The sequence below is a fragment of the Nicrophorus vespilloides genome, unplaced genomic scaffold (assembly GCF_001412225.1).
Source record: "Nicrophorus vespilloides isolate i.1.1-1 unplaced genomic scaffold, Nicve_v1.0, whole genome shotgun sequence".
Lineage (NCBI taxonomy): Eukaryota > Metazoa > Arthropoda > Insecta > Coleoptera > Silphidae > Nicrophorus > Nicrophorus vespilloides.
In genome coordinates this window covers 25,419-48,694 of record NW_017097358.1, presented here as the reverse complement: position 1 = coordinate 48,694, position 23,276 = coordinate 25,419, and the positions used below count along the sequence as shown (strand labels likewise).

The window sequence follows — 23,276 nt, the reverse complement described above, 5'->3', positions numbered from 1 at the left end:
ATTTACTTATTAACTGGAAAACCAATAAACTTTTGTTGCATTTTATACTTGCGTAAGATGGGCGCCACCCTTACGCAACTTTTTATGAAACAATAGTTATGTAATGTTCGTTGCGTAACAGGGTATAGACGATTTTTGCGATTTTTTTAAATTAATCGATTACCACTCGTGATAATTAAACAATTAAATTCGCAAATTAAAGACAAGAATCCAACCTTTCTAATGAGCTAACTGCCGGCATTGTGGGTTGGTCAGTACATCTACTATGTTATCAAATTCAAGCATTTTAATTTAATTCTCAATCCAATTTGTAATTACATTAATCTACCACACAAAGTGAATAGGATTTACTTATTAACTGGAAAACCAATAAACTTTTGTTGCATTTCATACTTGCGTAAGATGGGCGCCACCCTTACGCAACTTTTGATGAAACAATAGTTATGTAATGTTCGTTGCGTAAACAGGGTATAGACGATTTTTGCGATTTTTTTCAGTTTTTCTTGAATTTCTCGACAACCCCTCAAGATAATTACATGATAGACATTTGAGAGCTGAATATCTTTCTATCAAAGAGCCTATTGGCATGTTCTTGTTGCTAAGAGCTGGGGAAATAAAAAAAAAAGTGAATAAGATTTACTTAAAAATCGCTTTGATGGAAAAAGGATTTTCTTTAATAAGTTTTTCGTGAATTTCTCGACAACCCCTTAAGATAATGAAGACCTTAAGAAGCACTGTAATAAGTACTTATTATTATTATTTACCATACAAATACCAAGTTTCTCAAACTAATTTTAAAAATAGTAAAAGTTTTCATATGGTTGTGATTTTGCTATACGTATATATAGGGAATCAATAAGGAGTGTCAAAAAATATAAAATCATTTTATTGCTGTAAAAATTATGATTGTTTCTTAACATCATTTTCTTTATAATATGTCATGTAATATATTTTGCTATTGCTGTACGCGCATTGCGGCGGAGTTTCTTCTTTGCCTTAAAACCTCTTCTTCCCCTTTAAACCAATAAGTGATGTAGTATTCCAGGAAAACGCTGAAGCAACCACCGGTCAAAGCAGCAACGAACAAGATATGGAAATGCAAAATTCTGTTACAGTATAAAGTAATATTGGAATTAGCGAATAATAAGTATATAAGTGCCGTTCGAAGGATGTGTTTGATGGGTTTATCCTTGTAGTATCTGGGAAAGCCAAACATGTAGGTGAATATGATGACGTATTGTGAGAACAGATCTATAGCTCCTAATGAAGTATCGTAGATCTCCAATGCCGCAATGTATATACAACAGCACCCAACGACTAGGTGCGGTCTCCTTTTTCGAATCAGCAAATGTCCAAGAACTTCGAACAGAGTGTAAAAACAAACTACCAATACAAAGTATTCGAATGGATGATCCATCATGTATACCAATAAACTCCATAGTATTATCGTTTTATCAATAAGAAATGTCTGAAAAAATATGTTACATAATACAGTTAACGAGTTTTGTTAATGACTTACTGAAATATGTATTCCAATATTAAAAATAATTGGAACAAAAGGGGCCACAATTAATACCTCCATTCTGAAATTAAAACTTTTTTTATGCACAGGCACAATAAATAATGAACTAAAGCAAAGTAAAATAGTACAATTCGATGAAATCAAATATATAAACTATAACATAAACTATACAAATAAATTCAAAAAAAATATAGTATCTATAAAGAAATATATTTTTTATCGAAAATTTAAAGAAAATATTTAAAAAGTGAAGAAAGACAAGTGAATATTTAGCAAATGTTTTATACAAATATATGAGTTTAGAATGTTTTCTTGTAGATGGCAATATTAGTCACAAATAACACTATTATATAAGATATAATTTAAACCTTCTAAGAATATTTCATTGTATCCATCTGTGCTAAACAATAAATAGGTACAATTATTTAAAATAATGATATATGAATTTTAGGATAATACATTTATTATAAGCAACCATATATACACCATAGTTATTAAAACAAGTAATTTATATACTATTATATACTATATATTCATTCATTGATCAAAACGAAAAGTTCGTCTGTTTTGGAGCAATGTCTCTGAATTTTTTGAATATTATTCTGTATCAATAAACTTTGACTTCATACTAGAAAAATAATTTCAAATTTTTCAGTTGTTAACAACTTATTGCTTATTGATATTTATAAATATGAGTTTTAATCACAATATTGGTGAAGTTAAATTTGAGATGCCAGTGAAGATGGAGATCCCTGTGAAATTAGAAGAAGAGGAATATCAGCCTCATAACTTCTTTGAACATATTGTCGATCAAGATAATATGAATGTAAGTGGTGTCCATTGGAGGCATGATGAAGGCTACAACCCTGTAAAAATAGAGGAAGAAGATAATCAAGAGTATAATATCTATGATAATATTTTCGATCAAGACAATATGAATATAAGTGGTGTCCCATGGAAGCATGATGAAGGCTATAACAATGTAAAACTAGAGGAAGAGGATAATCAAGAGTATAATGTCTATGATCATTTTTTCGATGAAGACAATATGAATATAAGTGGTGTTCCTTGGAGGCATGATGAAGGCTACAATCCTGTAAAAGTAGAGGAAGAGGATAATCAAGAGTATAATGTCTATGATCATTTTTTCGATCAAGATAATATGAATCTAAGTGGTGTTCCATATAGGCATGATGTAGGCTATTACCCTGTAAAGGTAGAGGAGGAGGAAAGTCATTATCATGATTATATATTCAATCAAGATATTCTGAATCTAAGATGTAACCCAGGGAACCATGAGGTAGGCTACAACCTTAAGCAATTCAGAATGGAACTCCCCGAAGAGTTAAATAGAATTTAAATCAAAGCTCTAGTTCAGGAAAGCATGAGGATATGCTGCAATTCTTTGAGAAATGATGCTGATGAAGAAAGTATAAGAGTATCTTCAACGCATGAACTATTTATTTTGATGTAATATATTTTCCCTGTTGAAACATATTTATTTTTTTTGTTAATAAAAAAATACTTAAATTTATTTCTTTTTTCTTATATATTAATATGAAACCACATACCATACAACATTATTATTAGTTAAGAATCAATCAAGTTTTGTAACTACTATATTTTTATTCATATCAAACATGAAAATTAATCTCTATTATAAATTATATATTATTACTTCTAGAAGCAAAAAATAATATTTTTCATCTTATTTGTTCTTATTTGACCCGCAACAACTGTTGTAACTTAATTTAATAATTAAATATGCTATTAGAAAAAATGGGAATGAAAGTGTTTCGTTTATAGAAATAATAAATATATTTACTGATGAATTATGTTTGTAGCAGAAGTGCAACTCCGGCGAGAGTCCACTTTGATGGTTTGTCTTTGGTTTTCAGGTTGAAGATCCAGACGTATGTTGGACCTCTGGTTCGTGTCTTGTACACAGGACATTCGTACATGTTTCTGAGGTCTTGCTTATCCTGCGTGATCGCTCGTATATTAATCACAGGCATAGCTGGAAAGAGCTCCTTAAGACGGGAATCCATGATGATACCAGCTTGCACATCCCACCTGGCTCCTTCCATGTGTAATCCGTGTATGTAGGCGCCATCCCTTGGGGCACTCCTGAAAATGTAATTTGTGTAATACTTATGCAAAGACGGATTTATTCTATTCTATTCATTTTGTTTGTTTTATCTCCCTTGGGATAATTATGTAAGTAGCGGTGGCTGCCTGGAAACGAGAAATTAATTGGTCGGCCACTCACGTAAAGTCCTCCTTCTGTTTCTTGGTAACGTCGCACTGTAGACACATTTTATCCAGAGGTAGCTCGTTTCTCCTCGCAGTGCTTTGCATAATGGCAGTTAGCAAAGATTGGGGATTAAAGAATCCCCCGAGCCACACGGAAGACGGTAACTGCAAAGAAATAAGTGGATGGCGGATAGAAAATTATTCACCTATTAATCTTTATGTAATAGTTAGAGAAGAGTTGTCGTGATTCATTGTGGTCATTCTAAATCTTAGTTAGACTATTAATATCGAATGTAATTGTAACGGTATTAATTTTGTAAGATTACACTTTTTATTTAAATTATGATTGTTAAAATGATTGCTTACAACAAAGTCGGTGGACCAAGTTTCCAATTCTCTTATACGCAGGAGAAGATCTATGAACCAGGTGGTCAGTCCATGCAGCGAAGGATAAGCACGACTACTCCAGACAGGTGGTACTTGGTCAAGGAACAGGGCGTTCTCTAAGTCCTCCATGTCTGAGGTGATAGTGAGCTCGCCTTTGAGGCCTAAATCTAGTTCCTTCAGGGAGCGTTTGATCTCGCCCGTGAGATAGTTCATTCTCTCGCATTCCTGGAATGCGACTATCACGTATGGAGTCCTTTCCTCTACTTTTCCCATGATCTCTAACATATTGAAATCCTCCGGCAGCTTCTCGAGCATCTCGTCAATGATCTGCTTGACTTTATCTTCTCTGGTTATGGTAGCACCACCTGATGAGCCTGCGTCTCGTGGCTGCATCTCGAAAACGGTGCGGAACAGATTCTCGGCGGTCGTTGTTAAAAATCCTATTTCGGCATTCGGATGCAAACCGTAAAGATAAGGAGACTCGCTAGGCATTTGCTCATCTATGTACGTATGATACCCGACGTAATCAGTGTTCGGCGGAGCCGCAAATCCCGGAGCCAGCTGCAGTTCCCCGTCGACCTAAAAATCGTATTTATTGTATAGTTTTTCGTTTACTTCGGATTCTGTATCTTGTACCAAATCCGGCTGGAGCAGCTCTTCCAGATAGGAGATGCACAGCCTCCGGTCCCAGTCGTCGGTGATGTGGCCGCCGTACATGATCTCTCCGAATAAATACCTAAGATCCTCCCATGGTACTTTCGAATTGTTCTCCAAGTAATTATACAGAACAAATACGCTTATGTTGAGGTCGCCGACGTTAAAAGGGTAGATTTTGTTCCAGCCCTGCGGCCCAAACTTGCGACGCTCCGCAACGACTGCGTGGAAATAGCAAAGGGCAAATAATATCACCTTGAATTCCGCCTCTTTGCCGCACTGTTCTAATGTTTCCTGATTGAAATTCGATAGGGCTTTGTGCAGGTTCGCCTGCATTCCGGTCGGAGGCTCGTTCGTTATTTTTATGGACGACTCCAAAATGCCCTGCAATTCAGAATCGGATCGCAATTAAGGAGAGCTATGGTATGGACCTTTCGCTGCTTCCCCATTTATATACCTGAGGTATTATGTGAGCGGAGGCGGTGGCCGCGGGCTCGGCGCTCATGAACACCCGATAATCGGGGTTGGAACCCTCCGCATTAATCTCCAGTTTCTTCTCCAAGGACGGCAGCCACTTCTTCACTAAGTGTATGTTCTGGAGAATTACCCAGTGTCCATTCTTAGCTGCCACATCCATTGCCGTTTCCGCCACGACCTCCTGTCCTTGTCCCAGCGACACGTTGTGGAAATTCTGGCGTTCCGAAGAGAAGCCTAATTTTAAACCGAGCTGCTCCACATCCCCCAACGGATTAACTCCTGGCGATAGAATGAAGAATATCGGCGTCGACGGACTGGTCTCCTCGAATGATTTACAAAACTCCATGGTCTTATTCTCCACATATTTAGCACCTAATTTTTCCTCAATGAATGCGCTTAGAATTAACAATAGTTAATATAAGCTATGTAAACGCTATATAAATTCACTTACATCATAGCGTATATCATCCTGTCCGGTCGTAATGCTCGCATCATACATAATCTCTGCAGGGCCGTCTTGTTCTTCCATTCCTGCGGGAACTTCTCGCGCTCCGGACATTCGCATTCGACCAGCTTCTTCCACCTCTTCGGAGAGTTCTCGATGTCTCGGTCCAGGTTACGGAACTCGTCTTTAGTGGATAGGCTGCAGATGCCACCCCAGCTGGTGTTTGAGAGAAAGTCGACGGGACTAGTCACGTGCGGCTTTAGGGGAAATCTCAGCAGGAAATCGAGGTCGGCCGCCGAAATTTCCTCACTCATAAGCAAAATCTGGAAAATAGGATTGATGGATTCAAGAGATGAACGACTTCCACGAGCTTGCGCCTACCTGGAAAGTCATCTGCGAGGCGAAAATTAATTTATCGCATTCGAACAGGCCTCGAGTGGTATATTGGAAGACCGAGAACGAGATGCAATCGATCAAATTGTTCACCCTAGCCGCCACCGACTCAGCAGGATCAGCCCTAGCAATTGCCTTCTGGAAAACTACGCTGAAAGCCTACGATAAAAAGAAGAAAAATAAGAATTAGACATTCTTATATATAATAAATCAATCTTAACGGTCAGGAGAGAACTATTAGAAACGTCCTTAAACCAAGAAATCAAACAATTATTACAAACTTTATATTGTTAATTTTATAACAAATTATTATAATGTTATAAATTGAAATTCTTAGCATATTAACGTTACATTTTTTACTTATTTATTTTGTTTAAATTGCAGCAATCTAATTTATAAGTAATAGTTGTAAAAAATTTAATTATAAAATTGTATGTGTATAATAATTCACTACATTGTAGAGTCTTATATTTATACTGGTTATCAGATTAAAATATTGTATGAATGGTCGTTATTGTCCAGACTAGTCTAGACGCGATCGTCAGCGAATATTACCTTCAGAGAGAATTGATAAATGGGATTTATGGTGTTTAATTCGTTTAGGATGAAGTATAGTAGGCTGGCCCTGGCGGCAGCTGGTCTATAGTGTTCACGAGCCTGGTCTATCTGGACGGAGGTGATCTTCGCCTCGGACACCTTGACCTCAATCTCAGCCGCAGTCCGTTTAGTCGTCTCCAGATTCTCCACGAGGGTGGTGTCTCCTAAGAGATTCCCCCCAGCCGAAGACAACCTCGACAGCAAATCATCCTCCAAACTTTTTAACATGATTTTAAAATCATTCTGCTGCTTCGTTAGCTCTGCCTGAAAGTGACGCGAGAATCCTCCGGATGAACAAGTGTAATTAAATTGTTTTGCATATTTACTTTTAATTCCTCCAGATCCGGACGCTCGGCTTTCACGACTTCGGCCAGGAGTTGGTCCTCTAGGCCATCCCTCGTCACGGTGAAATTAATTAGCGTCGCCTGCGCCTGCATCTCCGGCTTGTAATGCGGATTTGCTAATTTCGTGTGAAGGATCAACCGAAAACTCGCATTGTACTCGATCTCTTTGTCCCCAATTTTTATTGCCCTGCAATTGAAATACTTATATACACATTTTCGTTATTTTTGTTTTCCGAGCTTTTCTCCTTCCGTAAAACTCTTTACTCCTTTTGCTCATTTCGTCGCAGAAAGAACTATAGCGAAATTCTAAAGTTTCTTTCGAAGAGTTTTCTACTTTACAGTTTCATTTCCCAAAACAAAAATAAATAGAATACACTATATTTCCTCAAAGTATTCTGTTTAAAGTACACCACTCAATTTCTGATTGAGAATTGATTTTTTTTGGCAGCAAACCTAAACACCTGTTACCATTCATTTGAATTCACAAAAAGCTTTCATTCATATAAATCTAATAAACCTTACTATAAAATAAACTCAAGTAAACTATAAATTTACATATTGCAATTAAATTACAAATTAATAATTTTGTATTCGTTTAAGATTCTTAATTAATATTTTTTTTCTAAATTTCTTTAAGATTTTTTTTTAATAAATATGTTTGTATTTGCAAACAAATTATTTGAGTATATAATTTAGCTGCGTCTATAGTATTTTGAGTTGCAAGAGTACTTACTTGCCCTTTTTAATAAGATTTCTTCCTAGTAAAGTATCCAGTACAGGATCCACGGTCTCACCGATATTTTCCACGAGTACAGTGGCACCGCATGTTATGGATTTTTCGATGATGTCGAGATAACCTTTCTGTCCTAACCGGATTACCTGGAGGGCGTCGCCATATTTTTCCTTTATCCATTTCACACCTTGTAACTGAAACGTGTGGTTTCGTAAATAGAAAATCTCGAAGTGAATTAGACGTTATGTATACCTGTGGATCAATCATTAAGGGCCACCTATCCGAGTTCGATAATATTGTTGCGTTTTCCGTAGACATCCTGTCACTCGGCAAACCTTCGTTATTCCACTTAGCAATCTGCGTATCATCCGTCATTAGTGTTAAAGGATCCAAGCCATCGGTTATGGGTATTTGCGGCTGGAAATTAATATTCATTAAGCGATACTGAATGACTTAGGTAAAGGCTTTCCTCTCACATCGATGCCTCGCATGAAAGGCAGCCACATTTTGTGCAGCAGATCCTGTCGGTATTGCTTGGTGAAGCAACCCACGTAAGAAATGAATGCGGTTACGAGAAGAACATCGCCTGGAAGCATAGTTCCTTGTTCTATAAAACTGCAAACCATTCAAACTATTATTTCCAATACAATATTTACACATAAGTTAAATGTATAGGGTTGATCATTAGTATGAAGTTTATACTTATTGACAGCTTCAGCCCAACGGACGTTCTCGCTCGCTAATCCGCCAACCAATCTATTGGCTAATTGAATGGTGGCGTTCGTCGCATCCGCTTCCTGTTGGCACAGCAACTTCTCCGTAGTAGCTTTCTCGAAATCCGCCGTTAAATTGGCCAACTGCTCCTCGAGAGACTTCCGACCGAAGGCAAGGAAACAAAATAGTCATAATAGTAATAATAACAATACAATACACTCGTGCTCGACGGAGTCTACGATTATCAAGACTTACGGCAACTTTCCTCTTAATCACGCTCAATTTTTCTCGAGCAGCTGCTAATTCGGCGTTCGCCTGGGCCAAGGCTTTCCTCTTCGGCTCAACGTCGCAGTAGACTTCGTAAAATTTAATTATATTTATAACCCAGGCGCAGAGTCCAGCAGCTGCTGCTGACTTCGATCTCACGAACTCCGGTTCAAATTCCGAGTCCTTCAGATACGGCTCTATGGCTTTTATGATTTCCGGATGGATGTTCTCCTTATCGTAGTTGATCAGAGCATCCAGGAAAGCATCAACCTTAGCCATCGTAATCTGCAGTTAAATAAGACAAAAGTAGTAATATTTACATATGTTAGGATTAAAGACTTATCAATGTGTACTTTTTAATAAATATTTAATGTAACTGTGTATTCAGTAGTTGATATTTTTGTAGATTCGGAACTGTGAAACTTAATATGGTTCTAGATATATAAAATAAAGAAAAACTGGACTTACTAATTAGCGGAGATATTCAAGCATATTTGCAAAATTGGTTCGAATAAATGTAACTAATTAAAAAAGAAGGTTGCATGGTGAGTGTTTTCTTGGGGGGGAAATGAGAATCTTGCTTGTGTATCAAAACAGAGGTTGAGGTTGTATAATTACTTTCGCGGCTTTCCAGCTCCTATCTTTTGGTATTTTTCCGGAGGGCGCCAAGAGCACCATAACAGCGGCCGTTACGTTCGTTACGACTCCCGGAGGCGAACCGAAAGATTTTAATTCCGTCAAATTAGCCTTGTTCAGGGTGTTTAGCGCTTCTTGAGCGGCGATCAAAGCTGGTTCAGCCTTTAGGAGATCCTCTTCGCAGTCTTTTTGTTTTTGTAAAACCTCCTCGGCGATGATGGCCACCTTCTGCTCCTCCTCATCAGCTAGTGTCTTTTCGATCTGCACCTTCTCCGTTTCTACTCCAACGATTTCAATGAGAGCATCGGCAGCATCGTTCTTTTCCTGCAACTCAATTTCTTGGACTGCTAACTTTACTTTTAGATCATCCACTTGTTTCGCTGTGCTTCTTAATTTATCAAGACCATTCTCCAACCTCTGAACCTTTCCGCGGAGCTCATCTGATTTTTGGCGGAGCAACTTTGCGTACAAATTGATTTGTTCCAGGTATGATTTAGGTGTCGTGTAATTGAAACGCCTTTCGTTTTGTAAATAGAGTTTCGACGTGGAGTTGACCGATGTGTGAGCATAAGCCATGAAACGTGAAACGGGATCTCTGAGCTCCTCCTGGAAAATCAATTAATACCGTGTACTGAGCCGACATAGAACCGTACAATGTGTGTCAGTAGTTAATGATTGCTTCCATCCCACCACCCCCGATCCATTTCACCCTAATACTATAACTGTGACTGCTAATAGGAGGAAGTGATGTATTGTAGATCGGGGGAGGATGTTGTTTTTTTTTATATATATTTTGCGTTACTTTACCGGCAACACCTCGAGCTCCTCCAGGAATCGTAGCGAAACGGAAACCAGGGCTTCCTGTGGCCATTCGTGGAACCAATTTATTTGTGTACAATTTATAATGGCCGGGAATCTCCTGGAGCGCACCCTGAGCGTACATCCGACGGGTGAAAAACATAGTACAATCTTTAGTTGACGTCTAACTCGATCAATAAAGAATTTCCAACAGTTTTCGCGGGAATCTATCAATCCGGCACCCTTAACTTCGTTCCTCACTCCTGCAATGATGTTCTCAATTTCGTCATCCGGAAACATGTCTGGTACTTCACCAGATGCAAGCATGTCATTGATGAGTACAAGGAACTGCTCGTTGGGTACTTGAGCATCGGTCATAAGGAACATTATGCCGACGTTCTTCAAGCCTGTTTTCATGTACATTGCAGACAATTCGAGACGCAGATCAAGGACACCGTATCCTTTTTTTAATTGTATCTGTGCAACTTCTAATGAGGAGATGAAAGCTGCCAATCGGGATAGGGATTGCTTTCCACTTCCGCCGACGCCAACCAGAAGCGCACTTCCTCTTGGTGACTCGAGGATTCGATTTATCCTATAAAAAAAATAGCAATTTTAAAAAATATCTAATTTGTACTTGTTACTTTTACAATATTCAATATGTAATAATCAATGAGTTCTTATTTCTGCAACTTTTCATAAAAAAATGATTTATAATCAATATTTATTGATTTAAAAAGAAATATTTTAACATGTTTTAAATACAATTTGAATAAACTGTTAAAGTTCTTACATAAATGATATAACAAATGTTAAATAATATTAAGTAAGATAGGATTTTAGGTTTGAGTATAATAATTACCTGCATATATGCATCATAGCGTCTTCGAATAGAACCAGGTTCATTGCAGCTACTAAATCGTTATAGCTGTACATGGCTTCGGTGAGCAATCGGTTGAGTTTATCCCATTTAGTGATTGGCATGTATTTGGGTTCGCCAATGCCACCTGCAAAGTGGCAATATATATTCGGCTTCTCGAAGACAACGCTCTCATCGATTTCCTTTAATTTGGAAGAGAAAGAGTCATTTATAAGGATAACGGTTTTATCTAGTGCGGCACTACTGCTACCTCAAAGTTCTTTTTGAAGACGTCTAATTGAAGCTTGGAGAAGCCATCAATATCTTTTTCCTCTACCAGTTTGTCGCCGTATACTCGCTGACTCTCGTGCAGCCATAGCCGGATTACATCCGTCGGCTGGTTGAGGCATTCGTTAGAGCTAAACAGTAGACCCTGTAATTCGAAGAGTATCGGTATAATATCAATCTTATTGAACTTTATTGGTTTTTAAAAAAATAAGTAATTTATATAATAGATGTTTAAAATATGAAATTATAAAGTAACGATAATTGAATTATAATTACCTGGAAGACGTTGGAGATGTCACGCAGATTGAATATGTAGTGGAATTTGATGGCCGTAGGCAGGAAAATTTGTGAGGCTTTGTGGTGTAGCGCAACAGAGGCAGAAACAATATTATCGGAAAGTTTGTGCACAGTCGATGGGAATTTGTGTTCGGGGTTGGTGAGATGCTGGCTCAAGATTGCATGATAAATCGTAGTTAAAGCGTCTATCCCCGGAAAACTAATAGCGAAGACGTGGAAATGCCTCTGCAGGCGAGGATTGATGGTGAAACTGCCTGCGGTCGGATTCATACAGGAAACATACTGGCAATTGTGTATGTCTTTCAGGCTGAGTTTATTTCTGTCGTACCAGTGATTGTAATCCAGATGTTGTCTGATTAACGTATGTGGCTGTACAGTACCATAGGTATCCACTTCCGGCATGTTCATATCATCCAAAAAGTATACAAGGGTTTTGTTGCCGGGTGGACCAAAGTTTCTACCCGCCTTCTTCTCAAGCGGTTTTTCCAGAATTTTCTGGAGCATTTCCGATGTCGTGTAGAAATTAAACGGTACGTTGGTGACCGCATAATTTTCCGATAACGATGCTAATTTTTCGCTTACCAGAACGGTTTTTCCGCAGCCCGCATTCCCAACCAGCATTACCGGATGGCGATTTTCCATCAATAAATCCAAGAAATATCGAACACGTATGGACTCTGCCGTATGCACCAGGACTGCCTACATATAATTACATAAATTAAAAGTTCTTTTTCAATTTTTTGTAACTTTGACAGCTTATTACAAGAAAATGATGAAAGATAAACTAAAATTAAAGCCTGTATATTAAGTTTTAACTCACTTGTAAAGGCATATCGTGGTCCAGCTCGAATCTTCCTAGTAGATCTGTCCAAGGCATGAACTGTTTCGTTTCCGGTTCTATATAGTAGTCGAAGACGGTACCACCGGTGGGAAATTTCACCGTCTTGAACTCGTTTACCCACCACTTGGTAAATTCTACTCGATAGTCCGTGGCCTATATACAAAAAAAAACATAAATTACTTTGAACCAAAACATAAACCTTGATATCTATACTTGTTCCTGAAACATTGCTGATCCGAAAGCCCAGACACATCCGAAAACAAAGTATAGTTCGTGCCATTCCTTAGGACAATCCGCCGGGGTGTTCGAGCTTGTCAGTAGACAATCCAATAAATGGCAGAGCATCTCGACGTGGGCCGTCTCCGCAATCGACGTGATTTTTTTGAACCGCGTCCTGACGTTCTCCAAACAGATCGGGATGTATTTGTCGAACAGCATTATTAGGTTAGACTTCTCCGAGATTATTTTCCTGCCTTCAATCCAGCTCGTTACGTATCTGAAACGACAATTCCATTAGTCTCGTTTTAAATTACCACCTGTGGCTGACGCCTCGCTCGCTATTTTTGCTGCTCCGCGAACAGAAAGATTTAAACTAAATCACTTTCATTCAAGCAATGTCTTGACTATTTATAACATAAAAAATAAATACCAGAAGTTTCATAATTAAACTTTCAATTAAATATTACACATCTTTAAAAAATATACATTTTACGATATTTATACTCAAATGAAATTTAGTTTGAATTTAACAAAATCAAGGATCTGATTTAATTATAAAATTTAAAAAAATCTGAAATGGTTATGTTATATATATATTTTCCTATTCTACATATTATTAAAATTGTTGTTGAAAAGCAATGTTGAGATTTTGTGTTGAATGAGATTTTATGTATGAATGCTTACGGATTCCATCCTAGATCTTGTGGGTTTATGTAGAGGATGCCAGCCCTGGAAACGGTAGCCGGTGTGGCTGTACGTAAATTAGATATCTCGAATAACAACCTCATGGTGGTGGTCAGTGCGATGCGCTCGTTGCTAGCCAACGTGAGGACCTTATTGTCATCCATGACAGTGTTCAGCGACTCGATCCACATGGGATCTATGTCTCCGTCCAGGACAATCCACTTCGGATGGTCGCCCTGCAGATTGGCCTGTTCGCGCATCAGGACCGAGAGGAGTCCGTCCTTCCACTCCCTCGTCGCCGGATTTATAATGCCGAAAAGCTCGTCGTTCGTCACGGCCTTGGGATTCAGATCGTTGTAGACCGGCTTCTTCTTTATGTTCTGATACGTCTTGTAAAGTGTTTTCCACACTTGCGTCTTGCCCGTGCCCGCATTACCCACTATAAACACCGAATGCCTCACTTCCAGCAGCTCCTCTAATTGCACCACCTAATAAAAGAAACAAGTTTAAAGACTTTTGCAGAGAGTCCTTTCCACCCCCGCAACGCTCAGCGCTTTTCCCCATTTCTTTCCGCGCCTTTAATGGTGATGAGGCCGACAATGGTACCTTTAGAATAAAGTTATCTTCCGGCTGCAATAATAAATCTATGGCGGCCTGCTTAACCGTGCGTTCGAAGTCGGCGTCGCGTTTCCTCGGTACTTCCAACGCTGGGAAGAGATCTCCAATAAGGCCCATAAATACCGGAGTATCGTCAGTTACAATCTTGGGGATATTAAAGTCTCTGAGTGCCCTCATTAAAACTTCCTCCTCGGGCCTGCCTGGGTCCCCTCGCTGAAAATATCGCCCGAAAATAAGATAATACGTGCGAAACCGGAGGCTTGTGCCTTGTGCTTGCCTTCAAAGAGCCGGCGACAACTAATACCGATTTAATAGCCCGTAAACCCCAATCATAATGGTCCTGTTTCGATAATAGCTCCTTGCACAAAGTGTAGAGGGTGATGAATTTGCGGGCTAGTATTTTCGCCTCCTGGAAACCCTCTGCTACCAACATTATTTCGCAGATCAGCTCGAAATCCGGCACGACCATAGCACAGGGTCTGGAAATTATTGATAAAACACTTGTTGAGTCGAAAATGCTTACAATAGTTAAGCAACATGAATGGGTGATATTTTACAAATGACATTTCAATAGAAAATTTGTTATAGTAGTAACTTTTTTAACTTTAAACAATATACACAGATTAAGCACATCTCGGTCAATAGTCAACTTAAAAAATACTGTTATTACACTACGTATAAATCGTTATCCTTCCGGTAAAGAGAGACGAAGAAACTTTATCGTGGTCGTTTGATTCGTGCTTAAGATAGTGTTTTATTTCCGGGGAAAACTTATTATCCGGAGTAGTGGATCTAAAGTTTCCGTAAACGATATTAAAAGATATTTACAAAACACGAACACCGAGAAGGATATTTTCTTTTCAAATAAAAATGTTTATATTAATATATTTCGATAAATATTATATAATATGATTATTTATGTAAAACATTATTTTTTATTTATTTATTTTAAATTATAGTTTTGAATAAAAATATTTCAAAGTTAAATATTAAAAATAAAAATCAATACTGTAAATTAATTTAAAAACGTTACCTGAATAGAGCCTTGAGATTTTCTGGTAGTTCCGTGCGACCTGCGTATCCTGGATTCATAGTGATGAAAATCCCTACGGTGGGTACAAGAGCAATTTCATCTCCCATAAAATCGAAGCGAGCCTTTTTATTCCTGATGGCATCAAGGACGGATTTAACTTGGACGGCGACTACGGAGAGGACCTCCACTGAGATCCTGTTGAACTCGTCGAAGCATCCCCAAGCTCCCGTTTGCGCTAGTCCTTTGTAGATGTTGCCGCAGGACTAGGAAGCAGAGCGAAACGGAAGCGGAAGTGGGGAAAAAAATACACGAAAGAACCGAGAAACAAATATATGCGATAATAAATATGTGGGTCCTTGCGTTCACCCCGCGGGGTCTAAGTTCAGCAATTGTACTTTGTAATCCATTTGTTCCGAGCAATTGAATACGTAAACCATTATCCCTAATGCGCGTCCCAAGTCCTTGGTCGTTTCAGTTTTTCCTGTTCCAGCCGGGCCCGCAGGTCCGCCGCCCATAATCAAATGTAGCGACTGAAAATTAACGGATGCATTCGTTATACAACTATACACATATTCATTCGCGAAACCCGTCATTCGCAATGAAACGTAATTATTTTTAATTCTCAATGACAATTCTGAGACATTTGCAAAGAATTTTATTTATGAAATTACCATATTAATATTTTTCATTTACTATAAATTATTTTTTTGTTAAAAATTAACTTTTATGAACTTATTATTACTGTAATTGATGTAATAGATCAGATTATAGTGTATTCATGATTGGGGGAAAGTCAATTACAGATGTGTTTGAGGTGTAACAAGAGAGAATTTTTTAATTGTTTGCGGTTGGGTATGTGTGCATTAGGTGTAACCTGTGTCAAAGTGATGTAACATCGGTCGGTAAGTGGAGTGATGACCAGTCGTGGCGTGTTCCCCAAATATTCGTAACTGTATCTGAATTGTGCGTCGCAAATGTTTGCGTAGCAATGGTGACCAGTCTCATCCCATCGATGCCTCAGTTGGGACACCCACTGGAAGGCGCTAGCACTCTCCACTTTCATCTGTATCAATTTACTGACCACGTCTCTGGAGTGTACATCGATCGTACATATGGTCATTATTTTCTGCCTATCCTGTTTACTCAAGTCGCCCAGCAGCAGCGATATCAAAGTGCTTAATTGCGACACCTGCTTCTTGTAGTAGTCCCTTATGGCGTTATCATATCCTTCTTCGAGTCGCGAGAAAGCTATATTCACTTCGGTCGTCCACCATATCTGCGTGCCGCATAACGACACCTGAGCCGGGAAATCGAAGAGCCATTGATCCCTGGCTTTCTCCTCGTAAGAGACGACGCCGTCTCCGATTGATGTCAGGATCGTGGACCGCATCGCATCCTGCACGCGATTCAGCCAAACTTCCACCTACGTAGAAAAAAAATCATATAATCATCCGAAAAAAATAATATTTTTTTTTAAGATAAACACCGGTCCAGTGCATTCGCATTCTTTGTAGAACGTTACGTATTCTCCGTCTTTAGCGTACATCCCTAATATCAATTTAAACTCTCCATTCTCGACCTCCAAAAAATTTAATCTAGCTATTGAGTCAAACAGTTTTGTTAAATGCTTAGCAACCAACTTAGGTTGATTGCCATTGGAGAGGATGTCCAGTAAATCTGCGGAAGAAACGAAGTAGAATCGCGGGAAAGCCAGTCGTTTGGTCTCAAGATAAACAGCTAAAGCCTTCTCGCAAAGGGTTAGTTTAGTTTGTAGTCCCTCTAGTTTACGCAGAAGGCCGTCGCGGTTCGTAGAATCGACGACGTTTGGCACTTTAGCCATCTCTTCCATCAATACTTTGAAGTTGCTGTCCACCTCATCGAAACGATTGGAGTCCTCGGGGAGTTGCTTGCGGATGTCCTCGGAACTCATGAATATCGATTCCAAGTGCGTCCATGTGCGTTGCACTTCAAACCACACTGTAATCACCGAGTCTGCCACGCTGAGTTTATTCTGCCAAGCAGATACCTCTTGTAAGAAATGAGCTATGAATTTCGATGTAATTAGGTTTTGAAGTTGGACTTGGTTGTCTTCTAAAGTTTCTATAAGCTTTTCGCTGGCTCTTAGTAGATGGCATCCAGTTCTTGAGTGTACTTCTTGCTCGAACTCCATAGTGGACCACGTGGCGTTTAGTTCACGTAGGATCTTCTCCATGGACATCTCCTTCACAGCCTTATCCACGATATTCTTTACCTCTTCTTCGCACTCATGCAAGTTCAGCTCCAGCAGCTCGGCCAGCGTGGTGCTTTGATCCATCACGATTTTCGTCTGCAATTATACACGAGACCATCAGTTTAACGAAATATTAACACAAACCTGATGTTATCCGGTCGGATAGCTTTGCTAGAGAGATATAATCAAATTTAAGCACGTGCTCCATTACTGCTACTGACTTACCCCCAGTCTACGTTCATTCGCCGTGGAATTACAAAACTATTCTAATGATGATGTTTGAACTTTCTTTCTTTGTCTCTCTGTTTGTTTGCTTGTTTGCTTGCGTGTGTTTGTGTGCTGTGTTTGATGTATAAACTTACTGTAAACTCGGGAGGCAGAGCAGCTAAATTCTGTAACAGAGTGTGTCAACAGATAAATGCTATTTACAATGAGTATATATAAGAATAAATAGGGAGGATACGTGGAATAGTTATTTTACAAGTATATACAGATTCCCCTCGGAACGAGGCATTACCTTCGTCGATCTCATGAGTTGTTTCCAGTGGCGTTCGCGGATTGCCGGATTCTGTAATTCGCCGACGGCCTTCAGCGAAGTTAAAGTATTTTTAACGGTCGCTTCGAGGCCGGAATAGGTGTCCCAGGTTCGCATCTCCTTATCCAGCATCCTTATCTCCTTGGCGAACTTTTTGCACTCGATATCCATGTTCTCGACGTCGATTTTCCGCCAGGGCGTCGTTTTCCAGTCGTCCACGCAGGTGTGAACCACGAACACGTAATCCCAAAGTTGCTGCAACATCGATCAGTCGTACATTTCCTTGTAAAAAGCTTTCATTATTATTACTTTAAGCATCCTCAATTCTTTCCTGCATTGCCTTAGTAATTTGAACTCCGGGACGGTCACTTCGAATAACGAACCCGACTCTTGTATGTTCCTCATCTCATGCTCCAGTCTCTTCATATCCTTGTTGACGCTGTCTATTACGCGGTAAGGATTCAAACAGTCGTATTTGAAGAAGGCGAAGCGTTTGAAAAAGTCTCTGTAAAGAGACGTTCTGTTGTCGAATTCGGTTATTTTGTTGCGGATGCAGGTGACTTCGGCTGCTTGCAATGGAGCCACTTGTTGTTTCACGGTAATAGCTATCTTCTTGCTGTTGTTCCACTGCTCGGGAAGCTCGTGAAGCCACACGTTAACTTCTTCAGGTATATCTTGATCATAAAACTTCAGCAGTTCGATGGTTTCATGCAAAGGCGCGAACATCTCGTCGGTTACAGCCTGTCTTTCCTTGACTTGCAGAAGATAACCCATCACGTTTACTAAAGCTCTGTAATCGCCTTCATTGACAGTTTGTTGAAGACCTTCATCGGCCGATCTGATAAATTTACCTAAATCGCACAAGCTATTGGTAACGGTTGAAACCAAGTGATCTTTGAACATGTCACCCCATTTTCGGACTGTATTCAATAAGGATTGCTTAAAAGGTTGCGCGTCCACCTTGAACCATGCATTGAAAATACGCTCGGTTTTCATTGCTTCAATCTCGGTATAAAGTGCTTCAAAATTGTCTATCTGCTCCCTAAATTGTTCCATTTTCGGTGGGTTTGGAGACGGCGCCGAGGGGTCTTTCAGAGTCACCCATTCCACCTCATCATTAGTTAATTGCCTGGCGTAGGTTAGGAACATCCTCAAATACTGCGACCTGTCGTCCAGCCACAAATAGGCGTAACACTGGAAGCTATCGCAGTACTCAAAGGCTTCGTGTATCACGCGATCCACGCTGCAGAGGATATCATTTTTAATTTCGATTATGTCCGCGTTCTGCTCAATCTCCGACTGGTAGGAGACAGCCTCGCGCTTTGAGAACCGCGGTACGATCGATGATATTTTCATTATGTCATCGATGAGTGTCATGATTTGCTTTTTGAAGCCATCGCTTTCGTTTGGCTCCAGCGATGGTATGAACACCATGTGGGGTTCCTGCAGCCGCAATTGGGACTCGAAGAGCGGCGCCAGATTATTGATGGAATCCATGTGCTCGTTTATATAACCCAGACTGAAATTAATTGTTATTATCGTTGGCTTATCCTCAAGAGCAGTGATATGTAAACTAGTTTAAGGAAAATTTTCATCAAAATCTAATTTTAAATAATAATTTATTCTCAATTAAAAAGAGAAAGGAAAACATATTTTAAATAAATAAAAAGAAGCTTTACCAATATTTATTTATTAAATAGAAATTAACTGAAGAAGATATGAAATTATTGATTGATTTAAATAAATACCTGCAACCAACTGTTTGATACAGATAGTTCTTCACGATTTTATCAACAAAATCGATGTAATTAAGCCACTCTGGTGAGTCTGGCATCTCGGTCATCTGGAATAGGCCCATATTTTGATTCAGAAGTTCGGTGATTTTATCGGTGGCTGCTGTGATTTCAGCATAGCGCTTCGCTATACATTCATCGCGTTCCTCGACGCAAAGGACTGCCTCCTTCTTGCCGTCCTTGCGCTCGAACAATGGCTGTCGGGCGAATGGCACAAGGGCGCTCTTGATTTCCAATAAGTTCTCCTGGCTCTTCCGCAGATGGCCTTGGAGATTGCTCACTAAGCCATGCAGCTTCACCATGTACTCCCATAAATCTACAGCAGACACTTAGCGATTTTATCCGATCGGTATTAACAGCTATCTCATTTAATTATAAGTTGCCCAGAATTCGAAGCCCGCGAGCTTTAGTATCTAGGCTATGGCAAACGGGCCGCACTCGTTGCCTCCGAGTTAATTTAAGTTTAACACTCAATAAAAGAAACGCTTAATTAAATTACAAAGACCGAATATTTCAGTGTACAACGACTCTTCGAACGCAAAACTTTTGAATTCTCTGTAAATGAATTCCGTGAATGACCGAAAACTGCAAAGGCAATTGTTGAAAATGCACGAGAAAGTTGAGTTTAAAATTATGTTCATACTTAATGTGCTAGAATGAAAAAGCGACGACAAGGAGAAGAGGAAATAAGAGAATAAGATGGTTTACCTTTGGAGTTCCAGTTCAGTTCGTTTTTCCCTTGGTCAATGAGAAGATCTATTTCGGCGATTTCGTTCTCGATCAATTGGAATTCAACGTCTCTGCTGGTCCGCCTAATTCTATTATACCAATCAGTGGTCGAGTTTAAGTTGGATATGTACTTCCGGAACGTCTCGTTCCGCTCGGCCATTTCCAGGGCGACCGCCGGTACATCCTGATAGCCCATCAGTTTTAGGTAATGAACTTCTCGCAGAATAGCGGATAACTTAAATAAAAAAAAAATAAAAATAGTTACTGTAGAAAAGTATAGAGAAAAAGCGAATTTGTACCTCGGGATTGAAATTCAGTAGGAGTTCTCTAGTCTTGACGTTTCTTTTGAGAAGACACCGCTGCAAATTGGTTTCAATAAGTGCGGGAACACTTTCGGACCACTGCTGGAATAATTCGAGCTCTATGTCGTGGAGGCTCTCCACTAGAACATCGTACCTTTCGGTAAGGATTACAGCTCGCGCGCTACTCGTTATCCTGTCAACAGGAGAAGAAGTTCCGAGGCGTGAGTTTTTTTGATGTGTCGCAACATACGTGCCGTTTATTTACGAGTGCTGTAAAGTCCTGAAGCTTTGCATCGGACCCGTTATCCGTTCGAGAAGATTGCGCGACCATCGTAAACTTCCAGCTATCGGAGGCATGTACTTGTCCACGACAAATTGCCCATACTTCTTCCTATGGCTCATTTGCTCTTGAAATAATATCTACAATAAAAATGACCGAGCCTAGTGTTTTTCTTTCTACGTTCCGACTTCATTCGGTTTGTTTTCAAAACGAACTGTAAGTGGTTATTGACTTTATCGCCACTAACTGTATTATAAAAGAGAAGAAATAAAAAATGCGAGCTCTTAACTCACCTCGCCCGTCGTTATTTCAGCTTCAAGCATGTCCAGTATTTTCACGTATTTATTCGTGAACTCTTCCTTTATAAGCGGACGATCCAAAACCGTGCCTACAATATTTATCAGCTGCATCGAAAATAAAACAATAAGAAAACGAAGATCATCATCCATAGTCTTATATGGATCAACGGTGATACCTTGAAAATGCTCTCCAAGTTTGAGCTGTCGTCAAAAGCCTGACAGAAAATGGCGGCGAGCTTAAGATCCATCTCGAAAATTTTCTGTTTGAAGTTCTCGAAATCCGCCATGAAGGAGGGATCATCCGGATCTAAGACGTCGTACGATTTCCCTGAAAATACAGTTAAACAGGCCTGGAATTCGCCGCAGACCGACGTAACCCTTGCGCTGAGAATGCGACCCTTCAAGCCGCCGATTTCCACTTTCTCCAGTTTGGTGAATTCGAGTATTGTATTGAAAAACCATTGGATTGTTGCCAATCGCTTCAAGAAGGCGTGAAAACGTTCGAATACTGTGTTCGGATGGAATGTCCACAGTTGCGGGATTCTGCCTTCGAAAAACCTACTCAAATTATCCTTGTAGCTGATGAAGACTGAATGGAACTTCTTCAGGACTTTAATGGATACAGCCACTCTCTGCATGGCTTCATCGATGTCGCTGTGGAAGAGCGTCGCCGGATCTAAGAACTTTTTCGCCTGACAACACAGCAATCGTTACGAAACCAATTCCACATTACATTTCAGCACGAACCTCTTGAATGAGCAGATTGCACAACTGTTTTAACAATACAATTATTTTCACTTGATCGTAGTACTTCGAGTTGGACCATATTAAACAGAGCACGTGCACGAGTGGACCGAAAAGAAGAATTGCCTCGCTGAAATCTGTCTCCTGTAGTAAATCAATATGTCTTTTCAGCGGCTTGAGATATAAATTAATATCCTTCGCCTCGGCCAGCGACAGGACGACGTTCTTAAACAGGATACGAAAGCAGCTGAAGTACGCGCTATTGCTTTTTTCCAAAATAACTGCCATGCTCTTCACCTTTCCGTCTCGCAGCTGCTGGTAAATGTATTGCAAATTTCTCAGGCGCAAATTCCAAAATTGGATTTCTGAAATTACATAAATTCTTCCAGTCTTTTCATCGCTCGCGTCAGTTTTTCTTTCTCTCGTCAACAGTGCATTTTGTTTGTAAGAAAACGACTTGTTCTCCTGCACCCACCAAACCCCGCGTCGCTTCTCCTGAGCGCATAACACGAATTCCCGTTCACATAGAATGCAGCAATTCTTCAAATACCTCATTTTTATTTGATACAAACGCGAAACTTAAGCACCTTACCAAACTTTGTTAATATACATTTTACCCTGAATTTAAACATATAAATTTTATAAAATTCTCTAATAAAAATTGATAAATTTTTTATAAGTTTTGAAAAAAAATGATTTCTATTTTCTAATTTGATTTATTACAATTATTTGAAGATTTGTTACCTGCAGTAGGTATAGGATGCGTCCCTGCAGTAAGTTCTGACGAGTTGTTGGCTAGGACGTCGTTGATCTGTGAGGACCACTTGATGACGACTCCTTCGATGGCGCTCTTCAGGTACAAATCGCACATCTCTCCGTTACTTTCAACAATTTCCTTCTCGGCGAGATGAACCTTTTCAGCACCCACCGGCATCGGTAGTACGGTCTGCCCATTCACCTGACCCTTCACCTGATACACGGTACTTTTCAAGCTATGGACATGCTTCTGCACGTCTTTCGCGATAACCTCCGGCCAGTGATCGTGATTTGTAGAGTTCGATAACAAAGGGACGAGGATCTGTAATTGAACTAATCAATTCGAGCGACCCTATATGTGTGTGGATTGTCATGTATGTACTTCGTCCACCAGGGAGGCCAGCTGGTCGATGATTTTGCAGGATAAATCTCCGAGGATGATTGTTTCCGAAGGATTTATTTTATCGACTGGTCGGAGAGCTCGCTTTATGAAGTATACCCCTGAAGCGTAGGCACGTTGTAGCTCTGGTTATTGAGGTTACTTTTCTT

The 23,276-nt window shown here is 39.6% G+C and overlaps 2 protein-coding genes across 2 annotated transcripts; both read right to left on the bottom strand.

Moving 5' to 3' along the window:
* Positions 1-892: 892 nt before the first annotated feature.
* On the bottom strand, positions 893-1,637 carry LOC108559899. Its single transcript, XM_017917275.1, has 2 exons — positions 1,520-1,637; positions 893-1,468 (listed from the first exon to the last, which is right to left on the bottom strand). The coding sequence occupies exons 1-2, from the start codon at positions 1,580-1,582 to the stop codon at positions 956-958; spliced, it is 576 nt and encodes a 191-aa protein (XP_017772764.1). The 5' UTR covers positions 1,583-1,637; the 3' UTR covers positions 893-955.
* A 660-nt stretch (positions 1,638-2,297) lies between these two features.
* LOC108559900 (dynein beta chain, ciliary) lies at positions 2,298-22,992 on the bottom strand. Its single transcript, XM_017917276.1, has 40 exons — positions 22,716-22,992; positions 21,975-22,336; positions 21,404-21,919; positions 21,222-21,332; positions 20,914-21,068; positions 20,646-20,841; positions 20,326-20,581; positions 19,573-19,933; positions 18,134-19,343; positions 17,807-18,079; positions 17,652-17,681; positions 16,546-17,385; positions 15,934-16,482; positions 15,455-15,589; positions 15,060-15,322; positions 14,304-14,505; positions 14,015-14,239; positions 13,409-13,896; positions 12,719-13,001; positions 12,485-12,658; positions 11,644-12,363; positions 11,351-11,512; positions 11,083-11,282; positions 10,230-10,815; positions 9,405-10,028; positions 8,775-9,071; positions 8,508-8,677; positions 8,282-8,420; positions 8,058-8,222; positions 7,806-7,999; positions 7,055-7,259; positions 6,687-6,992; positions 6,120-6,290; positions 5,745-6,061; positions 5,274-5,688; positions 4,799-5,200; positions 4,142-4,741; positions 3,792-3,940; positions 3,348-3,649; positions 2,298-2,388 (listed from the first exon to the last, which is right to left on the bottom strand). Exons 1-39 carry the CDS (start codon positions 22,903-22,905, stop codon positions 3,355-3,357), a joined length of 12,936 nt encoding a protein of 4,311 aa, XP_017772765.1. The 5' UTR covers positions 22,906-22,992; the 3' UTR covers positions 2,298-2,388; positions 3,348-3,354.
* Between the last annotated feature and the right edge of the window lie 284 nt (positions 22,993-23,276).

Coding starts and splice junctions, on each gene's coding strand:
- LOC108559899 (XM_017917275.1), bottom strand. CDS start 1,582: ATGGAGGTATTAATTGTGGCCCCTTTTGTTCCAATTATTTTTAATATT. Junction 1,469..1,519: donor ATATTGGAATACATATTTCA/GTAAGTCATTAA, acceptor ATATTTTTTCAG/ACATTTCTTATTGATAAAAC.
- LOC108559900 (XM_017917276.1), bottom strand. CDS start 22,905: ATGCCGGTGGGTGCTGAAAAGGTTCATCTCGCCGAGAAGGAAATTGTT. Junction 22,337..22,715: donor GCATCCTATACCTACTGCAG/GTAACAAATCTT, acceptor ATGTAATTTCAG/AAATCCAATTTTGGAATTTG. Junction 8,421..8,507: donor TGGGCTGAAGCTGTCAATAA/GTATAAACTTCA, acceptor AATGGTTTGCAG/TTTTATAGAACAAGGAACTA.